General features: G+C 38.8%; 3 protein-coding genes across 3 annotated transcripts; 2 read left to right on the top strand and 1 right to left on the bottom strand.

Moving 5' to 3' along the window:
• Positions 1–7,090: 7,090 nt before the first annotated feature.
• On the bottom strand, positions 7,091–7,489 carry LOC138893031 (uncharacterized). The gene has a single exon (XM_070176799.1). It carries the CDS (start codon positions 7,487–7,489, stop codon positions 7,091–7,093), a length of 399 nt encoding a protein of 132 aa, XP_070032900.1.
• Positions 7,490–12,846: 5,357 nt separating this feature from the next.
• On the top strand, positions 12,847–15,419 carry LOC104086191 (small ribosomal subunit protein uS13z/uS13y/uS13x-like). The gene is made up of 4 exons (XM_009590389.4): positions 12,847–13,004; positions 13,121–13,281; positions 14,775–14,963; positions 15,069–15,419. The coding sequence occupies exons 1-4, from the start codon at positions 12,888–12,890 to the stop codon at positions 15,172–15,174; spliced, it is 573 nt and encodes a 190-aa protein (XP_009588684.1). The 5' UTR covers positions 12,847–12,887; the 3' UTR covers positions 15,175–15,419.
• A 1,368-nt stretch (positions 15,420–16,787) lies between these two features.
• Positions 16,788–17,360, top strand: LOC138893030 (F-box/LRR-repeat protein At3g58900-like). The gene has a single exon (XM_070176798.1). It carries the CDS (start codon positions 16,788–16,790, stop codon positions 17,358–17,360), a length of 573 nt encoding a protein of 190 aa, XP_070032899.1.
• Positions 17,361–20,441: the final 3,081 nt, after the last annotated feature.

Genomic DNA, 20,441 nt, shown 5'->3' with positions numbered 1-20,441 from the left:
AACCAGTATTAAGTACCGCCTTAGTTTATAGTATATCTTTTGTCTTTATAAATAATAGTAATACATTGTTACTGTATTTAATATTCAATTCTCAGTTAAAGACATTTTCATGTCTAGTATTTCATTACAGGGTGAACATAATTTAGATTTTTTGAGACAGTCTAAACGATCCTCCAAATTTATAAACCTTTTATTATATGCATTATTCGACTTAGCACATTTAGCCTTCAATTACGACAGCTGGGCGATTTTAATACCTAAAGCTAATTGACCGTAACTTTCTATTTTGCAATTACAAAAATATTCCAGGTTTAAATTGTTCAAGAATAAAAAATTAAAAAATAAAACGGGAAGAGCCACAACTCCAAAGCTATGAAGTCTGCTGCTAGTTGCATTTTTCAAATTCAACTCCTACACTAGCGAAATAAGCTCTGCACTTCAATAATGTACCAATTTAGTTTGTTAGTTGCTATTGTTTTGTGGCGATTGCCGACGGGAAAGATAAAGATGTTTGGGAATTATATACGATCGGACGCGTATTCAGGATTTAAAATTAATGACTTTTAGTTTTAAGATTCTCAACATTGAACCTATTGTATTGTTAAAATTATGGGGTCGAGTATGATATTTGTTGACATTTTAATTGGTTTTTACGTTCCTAGGGAGGTTATTTGGAGATGCTTGGAGGCTAGAAGTGTACATGTCGGATACATTAGGGTGATTAAGTACATATACGACGGAGGCAAAAAACGAGCGAGAACAATGGAAAGGAACTTGGGGCACTTTCTAGTAGAGGTGGGATTGCATCAGGGATCATCACTTAGCCAGTTCCTCTTTGCCTTGGTGATGGATGAGTTGACATTGCACATTCAAGGGGAGGTACATTGGTACATGTTATTTGTAGATGACATAATACTGATTGACGAGACACGAGGGTGTGTTAACGCTAGACTGAAGCAGACCCAGGAGTCTGAATGTTTCAAGTTAAGCGGGACTAAAACATAATATTTGGAGTGCAATTTTAGTGACGTGACTCGGGAGGCTAACATTAAAGTGAGGTTGGCCATACAAGCCATACCTAAAAGAGAAAGTTTTAAGTATATTGGGTCTATAATCTAAAAAAATGGGGAGATTGAAGAGAATGTCACGCATCGTATTAGAGCGGGTGGATGTGGAGGCTCATATCCGGCTTCTTTTGCGACAATAATGTGCCGCCAATACTTAACGGTAAGTTTTACAAATTATTGGTTAGACCGCCCATGTTGTACGTGGCAGAGTATTGGCCAATCAAGACCTCTCATATTCAAAAGCTAAAGTTGCGGATATGAGGATGCTGAGATAAATGTGTGGTCATACTAGGAGGGATATGATTATGAATGAAGATATTCAAGATAATGTGGGAGTGACTTGTTGTCACGACCCAAAATCCCAACCTGTCGTAATGGCGCATATCTTGATACTAGGCGAGCCGATAATCGTAATAAACCAAAACTTCTCTTTAAGGTTGAAAATATAATATTTAAATACAATATAAACATTTCCCAAAATCAAGTGTCACTAACTATATGAGCATCTAATATGAATACAAGTCTGGAAAATATAGTCTATAATAGTCTGAGACCAAATACAATGAACAAAGAGATAGAGAAGGAGAGACAAGGTCTACAGAACACGGCAGCTACCTCAAAATCTCCTGAAAATCAACTGCGCAAAAGGATCAACACCCGTTATATCCGAAAATACCTGGATATGCACACGAAGTGCAGGGTATAGTTTAGAGTACAACCAACTCATCAAGTAACAATAATAAATAAGAAACTAAAGATAGTAACGAGCTACACAGCTATGGTTCATTTCCAGTAATTCCAACAAAGAATAAACATGCTATCAAATATGACAGTTTAATGTCAAATCAATTTTTATACAATTCTTGTTCATGTAATTCGTATATCAACAATCTTTTAGAGATTTCACAACAATGACAAATAGAAACTAAGTGCAACAACAAATGAAAATCAAGTACAACCTCTTAGGACAACAATCACTAACTGGGCTCCAAACCCTCATCACTATCTGGGCTCCCATCCCTCATCACTCACTCTCAATGGGTACCCGCGCTCATTGGGGGTGTATAGATTCCGGAGGGGCTCCTACATCCCAAGCGCTAAAATCTGCATGGACAACTCACGTGTTGCACGTACAACTCACGTACCATAATATAAATATATGGATCCACACGGCCAACTCACGTGCTATAGTATAATATAAGGATCCGCACAACCAACTCACGTGCTATGGTATCAATATCTCACAATCAGGCACTTGGCCTCACTCAGTCATAAATCTCTCCAGTCTCTCAGGCTCTTAATAATCATGAAATCAACCCAAACATCAATGATATGATGTATCAATAATAATAGGGACTGAGATCAAATATGCAAGTAAAAACTAAGACTGAGTACATGTAGCATTTAGCAGGCAATTCAACATGTACGCAACCTCGTTGGGTCTCCCAACAGTCTATCACATAGCCTAAGCATGATTTGTAACATGATTTACAGTCAAGTTTTATCAACACACATAGAGCATATAGCTAACAATAAATTATTCAAATTTACAGTTTCCCGGGACGGACCAAGTCACAATCCCTTCGGTGCACGCCCACACGCCCGTCACCTAGCATGTGCGTCACCTCTAAAATAATCACATTATACCAAAATTCGGGGTTTTATACCCTCAGAACCAGATTTAAAATTGTTACTTACCTCATAGCATGAAATTCATTACTCTGTTGTTCCTTTGCCTCGCAAATCGGCCTCCGAATGCCTCGAATCTAGTAACAAATAATTTATTTCAGTCAATAAAATTTACTAGAATTAACTTCATAAGAAAATGTTAATTTCCATAAAAATCGAATTTTAGCTCAAAAATCGCATATGGGGCTCACATCTCGGAACTCGAAAAAAGTTATAAAATCTGAAAGCCCATTCAACCACGAGTCTAACCATACCAATTTTATCAAAATGCGACCCAAACTCGACCCTCAAATCTTCAATTTAAACTAAGAGTTTTTTCAAAAAAATACAACTTAATTCGCCAATTAAATGATAAAAATAACCATGGATTCGGGTAATTTAACCAATATTGAGTTAAGAACACTTACCCCGTTGTTTTCTCTTGGAAAACTCCCGAAAAATGCCTCTTCCCGAGCTCAAATCCGTCAAAAACTGATTTCAGAACTTAAACTCCTTGTCTAGATATCTCTTCTTCGCGAACGCGACATGTCCCTCGCGTTCGCGAAGCACAACTCGACTGCCCACAAATTTAACCCTTCGCGAACGCGAAGCTTTGAAAATCTTACCCTTCGCGAACGCGACCACGGCTTTGTGAACGCGACCGCCACCTCGCGAACGCGTAAAACAAGGATCGAGGGTCCCCAATAACCTCACTCCTCATCGCGAACGCGACATCTCTCACGCGTTAGCGATGCACACACATACCATACCTTCGCGTTCACGTCCTCCCCTTCGCAGACGCGAAGAACAAAATGTCACACTCATAAAACACTCTTCGCGAACGCGAGGGCCCACTCGCGAACGCGAAAGAGAAAATTAGAAAAATGCAACAACATATATAAGCAATCTCACCAATGCCAAAAATGATCCGTTAACCATCCAAAACTTACCCGAGCCCATCGGGACCTCAACCAAATAAACCAACAAGTCCTAAAACATCATACGGACTTAGTCGAACCCTCAAATCACCTCAAACAACGCTAAAACCATGAATTACATCCCAATTCAATACTAATGAACTTTAAAGTTTCTAATTTATACAAACGACTCCGGAACCTACCAAATCACGTCCGATTTACCTCAAATTTTGCGCACAAGTCATAAATGACATAACGGAGGTACTCAAATTTTCACAATCGGATTTCGACCCCGTTATCAAAAAGTCAACCCCCGGTCAAACTTCCCAAAAATTCAACTTTCGACATTTCAAGCCTAATTCCACCACGGACCTCCAAATAATATTTCGGAAACGCTCCTAAGCCCCAAATCACCATACGGAGCTATTGGAATCATCAAAATTAAAATCCGAGGTCGTTTACATATAGGTCCATATCCGTTTCACTTTTCTAACTTAAATTTTTAATTATAAGATTAAGTGTCTCATAACACTCTGAATTCCTTCCAGACCCGAACCCACTAACCGGGTAAGTCATAAAATAACTATAAAGCATAAATTGAGTAGTAAATGGGGGAACGAGGTTATAATACTCAAAACGATCAACCGGGTCGTTACATTCTCCCCCTCTTAAACAAACATTCGTCCTCGAACAGGTTTAGAACAATACTTGGGGTCTCAAATAAGTGTGGATATTTGCTTCGCATCTCCTGTTCAATCTCCCAAGTAGCTTCTATGACCGACTCGTCTCTCCACTGCACCTTCATTGATGTTATGTTCTTTGACCTCAGCTTTCGAACCTGCCGGTCTAAAATAGCCACCGGCTCTACATCATAAGTCAAATTACCGTCCAACTGTATTGTACTGAAATCCAGAATGTGAGACGGATCCCCGACATACTTTCGGAGCATGGATATATGGAACATTGGATGAACACGTGATAGACTAGGTGGCAAAGCAAGTTCATAAGACACCTCCCAAATTTTCTTAAGCATCTCAAAAGGCCCAATATATCGAGGGCTAAACCTGCCCTTTTTCTCGAACCTCAACACACCCTTCATGGGTGAAATCTTGAGCAGAACCTTCTCCCCAACCATGTGAACAACATCACGAACCTTCCTATCGGCATAACTCTTCTGTCTAGACTGTGCCATGCGAAGCCGTTCCTGAATTACTTTGACCTTCTCTAAAGCATCCTGAACCAAGTCAGTACCCAATAGTCTAACCTCACCAGGCTCAAACCAACCCACCGGAGACCGGCACCGTCTCCCATATAACGCTTCATACGGAGCCATCTGAATGCTTAACTGGTAGCTATTATTGTAAGCAAACTCTGCGAGTGGCAGAAATTGATCCCAAGAACCCCCAAAATCAATGACACAAGCGCATAACATATCCTCCAATACCTGATTAGTGCGCTCGGACTGTCCGTCCGTCTGAGGGTGAAATGATGTACTCAACTGAACCTGTGTGCCCAATTCTCGATGCACTGCCCTCCAAAACTGTGAGGTAAACTGCGTACCCCGGTCTGAAATAATGGATATCGACACACCGTCTAGGCGAACAATCTCGCGAATATAAATCCCAGCCAACCGCTACGAACAATAATTAGTACTGACTGGAATAAAATGCGCAGATTTCGTCAACCGATCTACTATCACCCAAACAACATCAAACTTTCTCAAAGTTCGTGGGAGTCCAACTACAAAGTCCATGGTAATACGCTCCCACTTCCACTCTGGAAATTTCAAGTCTTTGTAGCAATCCGCCCGGTCTCTGGTACTCGTACTTTACCTATTGACAATTTAAACACCGAGATACAAACCAAACTATATCTTTCTTCATCCGCCTTCACGAATAGTGTTGTCTCAAATCCTTATACATCTTCACGACGCCTGGATGAATAGAGTACCGCGAATTGTGAGCTTCCTGGAGAATCAGCTCACGTAAACCATCTACATTAGGTACACATAGTCTGCCCTGCATCCGAAATACATCGTCATATCCAATAGTGACTTCCTTGGCATCACCGTGCTGAATTGTGTCCTTAAGGACAAGCAAATGTGGATCATCATACTGACACTCTCAGATGCGATCATATAAAAAACACCGAGAAACCATACATGCCAAAACTCGATTCGGCTCTGAAACATCCAAACTAACAAACTGATTAGCCAAGGCCTGAACCTCCAAGACTAAAGGCCTCTCTTCTACTGGTAAGTATGCTAAGCTGCCCAAACTTTTTGCCTTACGACTCAAGGCATCGGCCACCACATTGGCCTTTCCGGGATGATAGAGAATGGTGATATCATAATCCTTAAGCAACTCCAACCACCTTCGCTGTCGTAGGTTAAGATCCTTCTGTTTAAACAAATGTTGTAGACTCCGACGATCGGTATACACCTCACACTGGACACCATACAAGTAATGCCGCCAAATTTTCAAAGCATGAACAATAGATGCTAACTCAAGATCGTGGACTAGATAATTCTTCTCATGTACCTTTAGCTGTCTGGACGCATAGGCAATCACCCTACTGTCTTGCATCAGCACTCCACCGAGACTAATACGCGACGCGTCACAATACACAATATAAGACTCTGAACCTGTAAGCAACACCAATACTGGAGTTGTAGTCAAAGCTGTCTTGAGCTTTTGAAAGCTCTCTTCACATTCATCCGTCCATCTGAACGGAACACCTTTCTGGGTCAATTTAGCCATAGGCAATGCAATAGACGGGAAACCCTTCACGAGAAATGACGATAATAATCGGCCAAGCCGAGAAAACTTCGAATCTCAGTAACTGAAGATGGTCCGGGCCAGTTTTGAACTGCCTCTATCTTATTCGGATCCACCTTAATACCTTCAGTGGACACTATATGTCCCAAGAATGCCACCGAACTAAGCCAGAACTCACACTTAGAGAATCTGGCATAAAGTTTCTCCTCTCTCGGCCTTTGTAATATAATACCCAGGTGTTGTGCATGCTCCTCCTGGCTACGTGAGTACACCAGAATATCATCAATGAATACCACGACAAATAAATCAAGATATGATTGGAATACACTATTTATCAAATGTATAAATGTTGCTGGGGCATTGGTTAGCCCAAAAAACATCACAAAAAATTCATAGTGGCCATAACGAGTCCTGAAGGTCGTCTTTAGAATATCCGAATCCCGAATTTTTAATTGGTGATACCCAGACTTCAAATCAATTTTAGAGAACACCCTCGCTCCCTGAAACTGGTCAAATAAATCATCAATATGCGGCAATGGATATTTATTCTTGATTGCAACTTTGTTCAACTGCCAATGTACTATCTTTCTTTTTCACAAACAGAATCGGTGCACCCCAAGGTGACACACTAGGCCTAATAAACCCCCTTTTCAAGGAGTTCCTAAAGTTGCTCTTTCAATTCTTTTAACTCAGTTGGTGCAATACGATACGGCGGAATAGAAATGGGCTGAGTGCCCTGGACCAAGTCAATACCGAAATCACTATCCCTGTCGGATGGCATACCCGACAGGTCTGCAGGAAATACATTCGGAAAGTCTCGCACAGCCGGTACTGAATCAATAATAGGAGCATATGCATCAACGTCTCTCACAAAGGCCAAATATGACAAGCATCCTTTTCCAACCATACGTTGGGCTTTCAAATTAGAAATTACCCTGCTAGGAACAAGATATAGAGAACCCCTCCATTCAACCTTTGGCAACCCTGACATCGTCAATGTCACGGTTTTTGCGTGAAAGTCCAGAATAGCATAACATGGAGACAACCAATCCATACCCATGATTACATCGAAATCAACCATACCGAGTAATAAGAGATCAACTCTAGTCTCCAGTTCCCCAATAGTTACCACACACGACCGATACACACGATCCACAATAATAATATCGCCCACTGGTGTAGATACACAAACAAGTGAAACTAAGGACTTACAGGGCATATCCAGATAATGAGCAAAATATGATGATACATATGAATAAGTGGAACTAGGGTCAAATAATATAGAAGCCTCTATGTGGCACACTAAAACAATACATGTGATCACTGCGTCTGAGGCAACAACATCTGGCTTGGCAGAAAAAACATAGAATCGAGCCTGCCCGCCTCCTGATCGGTCACCCCCTCTTGGGCGACCCCTAGCTACCTGGTCCCACCCCGAGATGGCAGGGCGGGTGGTGTAACTGCTAGTGCTGATGCCGTCGGTCGAGAAATTTGCTGTGAAACCCCACTCAACAGCCTAGGACACTCTCTCTTGAAATGACCAAATTCTCCGCACTCGAAACAACCCCTCCTCTGACGGAACTGCTGCTCCTGGTAACCCGAGGAATGACCTGTAGAAGCCTATGCGGACGAGGCATGATGAGAACTTTATGCTGGTAGTGCACTAAATGAAGACTAGCCTGAGTGGGCACTGTAAGAACCATGGCTAGATGATGCACCACAATGAGCTGGACAACCCGTCTAAGCGTGTTTGTAAGAACGACCCTTACCACGGTGAAACTGGCCCCCTAAAGGAACACCGCTGTAATCACCCGGACCACGAGGCCTCTTAGCCTCTCTCTCTCTCTACGTTTCTGGCTACGAACCATCTCTATCTCTCGAGCAATGTCCACTACCTCATCAAAAGTAGCACCGGATATTATCTCCATAGTCATAAGTAACTGCAGCTGATATGCAAGGCCATTAATGAACCTCATAATCCTCTCCCTATCAGCGGGGGACCAACCAGACTGCATGATGAGCCAACTCAGAAAATCTCATCTGGTACCGTGTCACAGTTATATCACCTTGGCGAAGCTGCTCAAACTATCTGCGCAGCTCTTCTCTGCGGGACTGAGGTACGAACTTCTCCAAAAGACCATGGAGAATTGATGCCAAGTAAGGGGTGTTGCGCCAACAGGACTACGTTTCTCGTAAGTCTCCCACCATCTGAGTGCAGACCTAGAAAATTGAAAAGTAGTGAATGAGACCCCACTGGTCTCCAGAATACCCGTTGTCCGAAGCATCCGTTGACACCTATCCAAAAAATCCTGAGCATCTTCTGACTCAGTACCGCTAAATGGTGGAGGTCGAAGCCTCTCAAATCTCTCAAGTCTCTTCTGCTCATCATCTGCCATAACAGGAATTACCGGAGCCTAGGCAACTACAACCGACTAGGCTAGTAGTGCCCCCGGAATATGAAGTCCCTGTACTACCTGGTCTGGAGTACGGGCAACGGGGGTATGAGTACCTCCCCCAGCCTGAGAAGTGGCAGGTGCGGCCTGAGTCGAAACCATCTGAGCAAGACCAGTGCAAACTGCCAATATGTGGGCCAAAGTTTCCTGAATGCATGCAATCTCAATGGGAACAGCTGGTGCCTGAGCTGATCATGTCGGCTCAACTATATCTGAAATCTGCTTCTGAGCTGGAACAATTGATGGTACTACAGGTGCTATTCCAACTGTGATACGAGCTACACCTCGACCTCTATCCCCGACCTGGCCTCTACCACGACCCTGGTCTCTCGCGGCCCTAACTAATGGCTGACCATCCGATCCGGTAGTACGTGTCCTCACCATATATGAGAGAATAGAATAACAAAAATTTAGTTTCCAGAATCAACAAATTCGCACGACATAATACAAGAAAGTGAAATTTTCCTATTGGTTCTACAACCTCTGGAATATAAGTACAGACATCTCCGTACCGATCCACAAGACATTACTAAACCTGCTCATGACTCATGAGATTTATGTAATCTAAGCTCTGATACCAACTTGTCACGACCCAAAATCCCAACATGTCGTGATGGCGCCTATCTCGATACTAGGCAAGCTGATAATCTCAATAAACCGAAACTTCTCTTTAAGGGTTAAAATATAATATTTAAATACAATACAAACACTCCCCAAAATCAAGTGTAATTAAGTACATGAGCATCTAATATGAATACAAGTCTGGAAAATATAGTCTATAATAGTCTGAGACCAAATACAGTGAACAAAGAAATAGAGAAGGAGAGACAAGGTCTGCGGAACACGACAGCTACCTCAAAATGTCCTGAAAATCAACTGCGCGAAAGGATCAACACCCGCTATATCCGAAAATACCTGGATCTACACACGAAGTGCAGGGTATAGTTTAGAGTACAACCAACTCAGCAAGTAACAATAATAAATAAGGAGCTGAAGAAAGTAACGAGCTACACAATTGTGGTTCATTTTCAGTAATTCCAGCAAAGAATAGACATGCTATCAAATCTAGTAGTTTAATGTCAAATTAATTTTTATACAGTTCCTGTTAATGTAATCCGTATATCAACAATCTTTTATAGATTTCACAACAATGACAGATAGCAACTAAGTGCAACAACAAATGAAAATCAAGTACAACCTCTTAGGACAATAATCACTCAGTGGGCTCTCAACCCTCATCACTCCCTGAGCTCCCAACCCTCATCACTCACTCTCAATAGGTATCCGCGCTCATTGGGGGTGTACAAACTCCGGAGGGTCTCCTACAGCCCAAGCGCTATAATCTGCATGGACAACTCACGTGCCATAATATAAATATCTGGATCCATACGGCCAACTCACGTGTTGCGCGGCCAACTCACGTGCTATAGTATAATATAAGGATCTGAACGGCCAACTCACGTGCTATAGTATAATATAAAGATCTGCACGACCAACTCATGTGCTATGGTATCAATATTTCACAATCAGGTACTCGACTTCACTCAATCATAAATCTCTCCAGTCTCTTGGGCTCTCAATAATCATGAAATTAGCCCAAACAACAATGATATGATGTATCAATAATAACAGAGACTAAGATAAAATGTGCAAGAAAAAACTGAGACTAAGTACATATAGCATTTAGCATGCAATTCAATAACCACACAACCTCTGTGTGTCCTAACAGTACTATCATATAGCCTAAGCATGATTTGTAACATGATTTACAATCAAATTTTATCAACACATATAGAGCATATAACTAACAATAAATTATTCAACTTTACAGTTTCCCGGGACGGACCAAGTCACAATCCCTTCGGTGCACGCGCACACGCCCGTCACCTAGCATGTGCGTCACCTCCATAATAATCACATGATACCAAAATCCGGGGTTTCATACCCTCCTGGCCAGATTTTAAACTAATACTTACCTCATAGCGTGAAATTCTTTACTCTGTTATGCCTTTGCCTCGTAAATCGGCATCCGAATGCCTCGAATCTAGTCACAAATAATTCGTTTCAGTCAATAAAATTTATTGGAATTAACTTCATAAGAAAATGCTAATTTTCCATAAAAACCAAAATCTTAGCTCAAACATCGCCTGTAGGGCCCACGACTCGGCACTCGACAAAAGTTACAAAATCTGAAAGCCCATTTAACCACGAGTCTAACCATACCAAATTTATCAAAATCCGACCCCAACTCGACCCTCAAATCTTCAATTTAAACTAAGAGGGTTTTCAAACTTTTCCAACTTAATTCGCCAATTAAATGATAAAAATAATCATGAATTCGAGTAATTTAACCAATATTTCAGTTAAGAACACTTACCTTGTTGTTTTCCTTGAAAACCTCTTGAAAACCGTCTCTTCCCGAGCTCAAATCCGTCAAAAAATTCCCATTTTCATAACTTAAACTCTCTGTCCAGACCTCTCTTATTCGCGAACGCGATAGGTCCCTCGCGTTCGCGAAGCACAACTCGACTGCCCACAAATTTAACCCTTCGCGAACGTGAAGCTTTGCAAATCTTACCCTTCGCGAATGCGACCGCCACCTCGCGAACACGTAGAATAAGGACCCGAGGGTCCCCAATAGCCCTACTCCTTCGCGAACGCGACACCTCACACACGTTCGCGATGCACATACAGACCATACCTTCGCGTTCGCGTCCTCCCCTTCGCGGACGCGAAGAACAAAACTTCACACTTAGAAAACACTTTTCGCGAACGCGAAGTCCCACTCGCGAACGCGAAAGAGAAAATCAGAAAAATGCAGCAACAAATATTAGCAATCTCACTAAGGCCAAAAATGATCCGTTAACCATCCAAAACTTACCCGAGCCCCTCGGAACCTCAACCAAACATACAAACAAGTCCTAAAACATCATACGGCTTAGTCGAACCCTCAAATCACCTCAAACAACGCTAAAACCATAAATTACACCCCAATTCAATCTCAATGAACTTTGAAATTTCTAATTTATACAAACGACTCCGGAACCTACCAAATCACGTCCGATTTACCTCAAATTTTGCGCACAAGTCATAAATGACATAACGGAGGTACTCAAATTTTCACAATCAGATTTCGACCCCGTTATCAAAAAGTCAACCCCCGGTCAAACTTCCAAAAAATTCAACTTTTGGCATTTGAAGCCTAATTCCACCACGGACCTCCAAATAATATTTCGAAAATGCTCCTAAGCCCCAAATCACCATACAGAGCTATTGGAATCATCAAAATTCAAATCCGAGATCGTTTACACATAGGTTCATATCCGGTCCACTTTTCTAACTTAAATTTTTAATTATAAGACTAAGGGTCTCATTTCACTCCGAATTCCTTCCGTACCCGAACCCACTAACCCCGGTAAGTCATAAAACAACTATAAAATATAAATTGAGCAGTAAATGAGGGAACGAGGTTATAATACTCAAAACGATCGGCCGGGTCGTTACACTTGTATGGTAGACAAGATGCGGGAAGGTAGACTGAGATGATTCGGGCACGTGAAAATGAGAAGCACAAATGCTTGTGCGAGGTGTGAGAGATTGACTATGGCTCGCAAGTTTAAGGAGAGGGCGTAGTAGTCAGAAATTTTAGGCAGAGGTGATCAAACATGACACGGTATGAAAAGACTTATGAGCAACAATTATTGTTTGGCTAACCTTTTAAAAAATTTTCTAAGTATATTTTTTTCAAAAATATTTTTGGAGAAAAATAACTTTTTTCTGTTTCTTCAAAAATGCTTTGCTCCTACTCAAAATCACCTTTTTTTCTTCTTATAAAAGCGTGTCAAATATTTCAACTTTGAAAAATAATGTAATATTTTTTAAAAAGTCTTTTGGCATGGGAGAAGTTTGGCCAAGTATTAGACATCATTTTAGTGTTAATTAAGAGAGTTTCTAATTAACAGGAGAATGTCTAATTACAAAATTACCCTTATCCTTTAAATATATATGTATCGTATCAAAGCAATTTTTTTTCTTCCGTATCTAGGGTTTTCTTTGGAGCTTGGCATCTCTTTCAAACTAAAGCAGCCGCACTGTGCCCAAAGCAGTGAAACCCTAGCCATGGTATGATCTAACAAAACAATTCCTACTCTCTCTAGTGAAGTGCACTGTTGATTTCTTTGCTTACTGATTCTGTTTTAATTTTGTTTGTTTTGGTGGTTCAATAATAACAAAAATAGTCGCTGGTTGCAAACGAAGAGTTTCAGCACATTCTTCGTGTGCAAAACACGAACGTTGATGGAAAGCAGAAGATCATGTTCGCTATGACCTCTATCAAAGGTATCGGTCGCCGTTTTGCTAACATTGCTTGCAAAAAAGCCGATATCGACATGAACAAGAGGTTAGTTTTTCCATTTTCCCTTTTTTCTTTATCATAGTTATTATTATTATTATTATTATTATCTAGATCCGAATAGATGTTTTCATTATTGCACATTTTTATTACGTAGCTGTTCTGTAGTTTATTATACTATATTTTTTACTTAGATGTAGCATTTGCTGTCAAACTTTGTTGCGTTTTAATTTTTCAGCTGGAAGACGTGGAAACAGTGGTAGCACATTGAAGGAAAAAATTAAAATTGCTAATTAAGAGGTAGTCAATTAAAATTGATATAGCTAAAAGTGTTTAATTCATTTATAAAGTTAACTCCAGCTAGTTTAGGATTGTGGCTTAGTAGGAGAGACAAAGAAATTGTAGAGGGACCAATGGTTGTTAGTATAGAGCTTTGGTGTTTGTTATTTTTTCTAATATAGACTGTTATTTATTTAAGTATCAATTGAAATGAAAAATAGATTGAAGAAAATACTTTGGAAATGTAAACAATTGTGACTGACTGAGCTTGGTCTATGGGGGGTGATTGTTTTTGTATATTCAAGCTGGAGTTTAGGAGGGAGACTGTTCTGGGTAGGGTCTTGTGCACTTCTGCGTAGGAATACTTGGCTACTGGAAGCTGCTTGCTGCTAAGCTTTTCGAAGAGAAAGCTATCCTCAAAGTAGTGACATTCTCCAATTTTCAGGGGAATGGACCCACCGACTGCATTTTTGAAGTAATGCAGGTTGGGGGTTTCACTCTCCTTGCTTAAGAAAACTCATATAATCTGGATAAGAGTATGGCATAATGACATCTGAATGAAATATTTAAAGTGGTTCGTTAAACTTGACTGACATCATTTTACCTGGTATAGTCTGCTGTTTTTACTTGTTCTATTTTGCTTAATTATAGTTTCTTCAGTTTCTTGTTTCAGGTAAATGGTATTTGTGTTCATTGGTTTTTCCTTGCGTTACATGTATGATCCTTTTCTTTGTGCCATCTCTCCTCAATAGGTGTCCACTTTAATTGTGCTTTTATTTAAAGTCTCAACATATACTTGGTTCTTGGATTTTCACCTTTGACAACACGTCTTGCTGAGCAACATCTTCCATGCATTGTTGTGTGCTGAGTAAGAGGAAAAACAGTGTTAGTTCTTTCTTGGAAGATTTTTGTGGAGTCTTTTATCATCTTTCTTGCTGACAAACAGTTTTATATTTACAATGAATGGATCCGCAGATTGCCAAAATTACTATCAAATAATTTTTTTCTTTTCCCTGTACTGAAATCTTGGTGTCGGTGTACCGTGCATGATATTGCCTTGCTCTGTACCATGGAAATTTCCAGGCTTACATAATTAAAAGCATCTCTGTTTATAGTGTTCTGACAAGAAAGAACTTAAGCCACCAAGTGATTATGTAGCAGTAGGTGTTGTGTTAAGAGCTTAGTGTTCCATATGATCTTTTCGAGCCATATATAGCTTGTTGCAAGGTTATCTGAATTTCTGTCTGCTCTATCTCCTGTAGGGCCGGAGAACTCTCTTCTGCAGAGCTTGACAGCTTGATGGTGGTTGTGGCTAATCCTCGCCAATTCAAAATCCCAGATTGGTTTTTGAACAGGCAGAAGGATTACAAGGATGGCAAGTTTTCTCAAGTTACATCTAATGCACTTGACATGAAACTCAGGGATGATCTGGAACGGCTGAAGAAGATCAGGTGTCTTATCAGGCCATGCTTTTGCTATTAACTCCTTAGCTATACAAGTAGTCGCTCTGTGAGTTGTGTTTTATGTCTTATATTTATTATGTCTCTTGCTCACAGGAATCACCGTGGGTTGCGTCACTACTGGGGCCTTCGTGTACGTGGTCAGCACACAAAGACCACTGGCCGCAGGGGGAAGACTGTTGGTGTCTCCAAGAAGAGATAAATTATCTACTTGCCAGTTCCTATATGTTTTATGCTTCTCTTTAGTATGCGGAGTTGAACACTTGCAAAGAAGTCTTTTAGGTATTTTGTAATGTTTGCACTGAAATTTACTCGTCTTGCCATTTGGAGGGTTATAGTAGTTACTATAAATCCTCTGATGGCGTTGCAAGCATTTTGTTTACTGCAGGATCAAAGTTATGCCAGTTGCGCTTGAATTAATACATTGAATTGAGTACTTTTTATTGAGATGCATCCCGTTTTCCTAAATAAATATCAAGTAAGAAGTAGCTCGAGACATGGAATGGCTCATTCTGATCCTTAAACCCATGCCTTTTGGGCGCATTGATTTGTTTGATGAACTGGGCAATACGGCGACTGTTTGCAGAAATAGCTTAGCTTGTTTAACTTTTGGATTTGTTTTGGAAACTTGTTTTAGACAAGTTGGGAAATAAGTTTTTGAATAATCCTGCTATTATTAGTTTTTGACTAATATTTCTGTTAGTGCTTGTCCAAATCGAGTTTGGGTTGTCTTTTTGTTCTGAATAGATTGTTGGCCTGTTGGTATGAGTTTTCGGAATTAACTCTATTTTCTGTCTGAGCTGATTATTTTGATTTTTGAAATATTCTATACATGTTCCATTGTTTTGAACCGATCTAGTTGGTAAGGGTGGTGTTCATGGTTTAATTTGGTTTTATTTTTACTTTCAAATTTTTTTCTAAATATTTAACTCCAACAACATAAAGCAGTAATAGAAAGTTGTACATTTCGGATTCTGTTGCTTAAAAATATTGTCTGAATGTGGCATCGACAAGTCAGAATCATTGACATTTACATAAAAGTTTATGCGTTGTGATACACGAATTGGAGTTTCTCAAGGTAAATATGGCTGACTGCACATTTTTCGATCACCACTGCTAGTTTAGTTGCTTTTTCACGATGCAGTTATGTAGAAGACCAACAGCATTTGGATCATCTTTGCTCCAAATGTCATCATATGCTGTGGCAAGCTAGGATTTTTAATAAATAGAGTTAAAATATAAAAATTAAACGCACGAAAAAGTCAAGAAAATTTAATATATAAAGTATATACAATAAAATTTATATCAATTGATACCGTTGATTATTTATTTATTTATTTATTTCTTGTAGTTTCATTTGGTTGACTGGAAAGGAAAATGCCTGAAAACTTTCCTTCATTTGTTTTAACTTGAAAGAGAAAGTGTTCCCAAAATTTCCACAAAAAAAGTTTTTCACAAGATTTCTTTCCCCACAATTTAATTAAGTAAATGGTACTCGATCTCTTAAGGAAACTGGCCACTTTCTATTTTGTAATTTTCATTTTATTAGACCAGTTCTTTCCTTTTCAAGCAAATAAAGTTATTTAAATATTAATTAAGTCTTTGGTTTTCCATTTCGTTAAATGTTGTTTTTAAGAGTTGTACTCATCTGTTCCGCTAAATTGTGGCGTAAATAGAATTCGTCAAAAGACTCCGTCATTCGACACTAGAGAGAACCTATAATTATGGACTAGACTCCATTTGGTTCAGATATTCTCTTCTTTGGATACTAACTGGAACCTTGAACATGACATAGAGGAACAAAACCTCAGTGCCATGGATAGAACTTCAGAGTTACCAATAGAAATCCTCCACCAAATACTCTCTCGTCTCTCCACAAAAACTGCGGCTCAAACCAGTGTGTTGTCAAAGCCTTGGCTTAAAGCATGTTCTACGAACCCCCATCTTAGTTTTGATGAATCTTACTTTCAAAACTTTCAAGGTAACTTCTTGAGAATTGTAGACAATACTTTGGAAAGGTATCGTCATGAAAATCTACCTATTTCAACTTTTAAGCTTTGCATCTCTTTCTCTAATCAAACTGACTATGATGGTCTGGTGGATAAATGGTTAGATATAGTTGTAGAGAAAGGGGTTTCACAGGTTGCACTTTTGGCGAAAAGCAGATCAAGATCAGTTTCAGAAAGATATACTTTGCCAGCTTATACCATATTTGCTATGGAATCATTGCAGGAGTTGGAGCTAAATCATTGCAAAGTACTGAAACTAAAACCAATACTATTTGAAGATAGTAAAATTAAATGTCGTAACCTAAAAAGTCTAAGCTTGCATTATGTTACTCTTTCTGAATCAACACTTGATACCCTAATTTCATGTTGCAGCCCTTAGATCATGATGATATCGTTGCACTACTGTTTTGGGTTTAGTCGCATTCGTGCTTCACATCTTCCTAACCTTTTGTCTCTTAATATATTATGCTGCCCAATTGAGGAAGTTCATATTGTTGATGCACCGAAATTGTTGTCTTTTGAATGTGTGAACAAAGATAAGTTGGAGCCAGCTTATTATTCATCTGGCGTTGACATATTCTTGCGTTCGTTCAATATTGATACTTGCCAGAATCTCAGAAGGGTAGAATTTGTGAAGGCTACAATGGATGATACGATTCTCTTCCAACTTATACAAAAATTACCCTTCATTAAGGAATTGAGCTTAAGCTACTGTAAGTACTTGAAAATAATGAAAATCTCAAGTTCAACCCTTGAGGTTTGTAGCATAAGCAATTGTGAATGCTTATTGCAAGCCATTTTTGATGTGCCCAACTCACTCTCCTTAGTTATCTCCGGTCAATATAGACTGCCATCTCTATCTTTTGAATGTGTTTCAAGCCAATGCAGGATTTTCATAGATTATCACTATCTATGGGATGCTGAGAGCTTCATTAACTTGAGGAGATCTCTATTTGAGTTGAATGATTATAGGGTAGACTTGACAACGTCTAATATACTTTTCAGTAGCTTTAGCTCTAAAAGCTTGAGAGCAAGTGGAATAAGTGATCATCATCCCACACCTCAAGTTGAGAACTTGACATCTATTTCTAGAAATTTAACTCAGTCATATTCCACTTACTTTGATGCCATCTTCTTGACTTGTTGGCCCAAGAGTTTAACAGTACAATGTGACGAAGAATTTAAAAAGTTTCTACGTCAACAATTGTTGAAGAAGTACCAGTGGAGACTTAGCAAATGTACTTGGAAATAGTATCTCATAAATGCTCAGATAGAGTATAAGAAGACGATAGGAGGCGATTGGCTTCCTCTTGATAGGAAAATGTTTGCAGCTAACCCTTGTATTATTGAAGAGATTCGCTTCAAGTAGGCTTAAAGGAAAAGAGAAACAAAGAATTGTCTATTTCAAGGTAGCTATTTGTTATGTAAAATATATGAATACATGCCATCCCTAATCCTAATCCTAACAATTACTATATGTTATTTTGTGCAGATGCATTCCCAGATGGAGGGCTCATCAATTGGAGTGAACAATATAGTTTGGGATTAGATTTTATAACAATTTTTGTTTTCTTTTCCTTTTTTATTTCCTTAACCCACCCCCACCCCACGAAAAAAATAAAAAGTAAATTATAGCGTGGCTTTATTTAAGCTTTCCTCTCGTTCTAGACTTGCATTGAGGCTCGTGGTTTATGTTAATTTAAGCTTATTTCATTTTTCTCCAATGGATCTAGAACGTTATGCTGGTGATACGGTCTAAAATTGATTAGGTTTGTTATCTTCGCCATCTTATCAAATGGTATCAATTAGAGGCGAATCCGAAATTTGAAAATAGCGGTGTCACCACTATGGAATGAAATTTGAGCAAATGTCATAGTGGGAATTGAGCCCAGGCACTAAAAGTTATGTTGTGTCCCCTAAAAATCGGCCAATATAGCTAGTTAAGCTTTGAGTCTTAGCATTCCAACAAAAATATATACATGGTATTTAAGATATATGCATATATTTTTTTTAAATTACTGCAGGCCGGTGACCCCCTTACCCTAAGGGTAGGCCCGCGTCGGGTCACATGGCCAATGGATCGTTGCATAAACCGCGATAAGATTGTGAATTAGTGGTCAATGCAATGAGATAAAAATCATAAAAATCAAGGTTTAATTTTACAAACTCTTTTCTTCAACTTAACTTCAAATTTCCTTTTATACAACTTTGACTGAAAAATTACTCAAACAACTATTAAGTCTCAACAAATGCCGTTTCTATGCATTCTCTAAATGACACACTGCAACAAATTTAGCCTAAAACCACATCAATTTTAGATAACGCCTAAAAAGAGTGACCAAATATGTATGTGACAACGCTTTCTAAGGAGTGGTCTTTACTAAGAGCTTTTAGCTGCGACTGTTAGGCAATACTTAAAAAGCGTTCCTTTTGATAGTATAGACTACGCTTTTTAAGTATTACCAAATCATAAAATAAATAGCAACACTTATTCATACGTAATGCAACGCGTTGCGAGCGTGATTGTTAATATTTGCAGAAGCAACTCTTTATAAGAAAATCTCTGTTTTTTGTTAATATAAACTATGTATATATATTATAGTATATATATATACATCTTATATATATATATATATATATATATATATATATATATATACACACACACACTATACTATATATACATAGTATATAAGTCATATTCGATAGTATACATCTTAAGATATATATAATATATATAGTAAGATGTATATATATTATAGTATAGTATAGTATATACTATATATACAACTTAAGATATATAAGCTATATTTGATATACATATATATATATATATATAAGCTTATATATATAGCTTATATATCTTATGAGATGTATATATAGTATAGACTATAATATAGTATAAATATAAGCTTATATATATATATATATATATATATATATATACTATACTATACTATACTATATTACACTATATGTATAGCTTAAGATATATAAAAAGACAAAAATATTATAAAAAGATATTCAAATCAATGCGTTATATTTTTATTATAGCATTAAAAATTATGGTAATATATTTCTTAGTCTTCCTCCCCCCTATGGAATGATCACAACAAGGTGTTAATACCACTATTGAGAAGAAAAAGAAACTAATCAAGATGTGCCAAAATACAAGTTACATATTAATTTACATGGTATCTCTTACAAATTTCATAAATCCTTCAAGGTCCGGAGGAATTTCCGTTGGTGGTGGCGGAAATGAAGCTTGGTCATCACCGCTTCCAGGCGAAGCATCATCCTCCGCAAGTTCAGCTAGCATTTCTTCGTAAGCTAAACTTCAAGCTCATTTAGTTGTGAAAAATTACTAGTACTAGAACCTTGAGAACCCCTGAACCCTGCCCAAGCACTAAGTGCTCTTACTCCCGCAGTTCTTTTAGATGATTGAGAACTAGAAGAAGAA

This window comes from Nicotiana tomentosiformis, chromosome 5, assembly GCF_000390325.3.
Source record: "Nicotiana tomentosiformis chromosome 5, ASM39032v3, whole genome shotgun sequence".
NCBI lineage: Eukaryota > Viridiplantae > Streptophyta > Magnoliopsida > Solanales > Solanaceae > Nicotiana > Nicotiana tomentosiformis.
The sequence above is the reverse complement of the archived record's forward strand: the minus strand, read 5'-3'. Positions and strand labels throughout refer to the sequence as shown.

Coding starts and splice junctions, on each gene's coding strand:
- LOC138893030 (XM_070176798.1), top strand. CDS start 16,788: ATGGATAGAACTTCAGAGTTACCAATAGAAATCCTCCACCAAATACTC.
- LOC104086191 (XM_009590389.4), top strand. CDS start 12,888: ATGTATCGTATCAAAGCAATTTTTTTTCTTCCGTATCTAGGGTTTTCT. Junction 13,005..13,120: donor GCAGTGAAACCCTAGCCATG/GTATGATCTAAC, acceptor TAACAAAAATAG/TCGCTGGTTGCAAACGAAGA. Junction 13,282..14,774: donor GATATCGACATGAACAAGAG/GTTAGTTTTTCC, acceptor TATCTCCTGTAG/GGCCGGAGAACTCTCTTCTG.
- LOC138893031 (XM_070176799.1), bottom strand. CDS start 7,489: ATGGGTATGGATTGGTTGTCTCCATGTTATGCTATTCTGGACTTTCAC.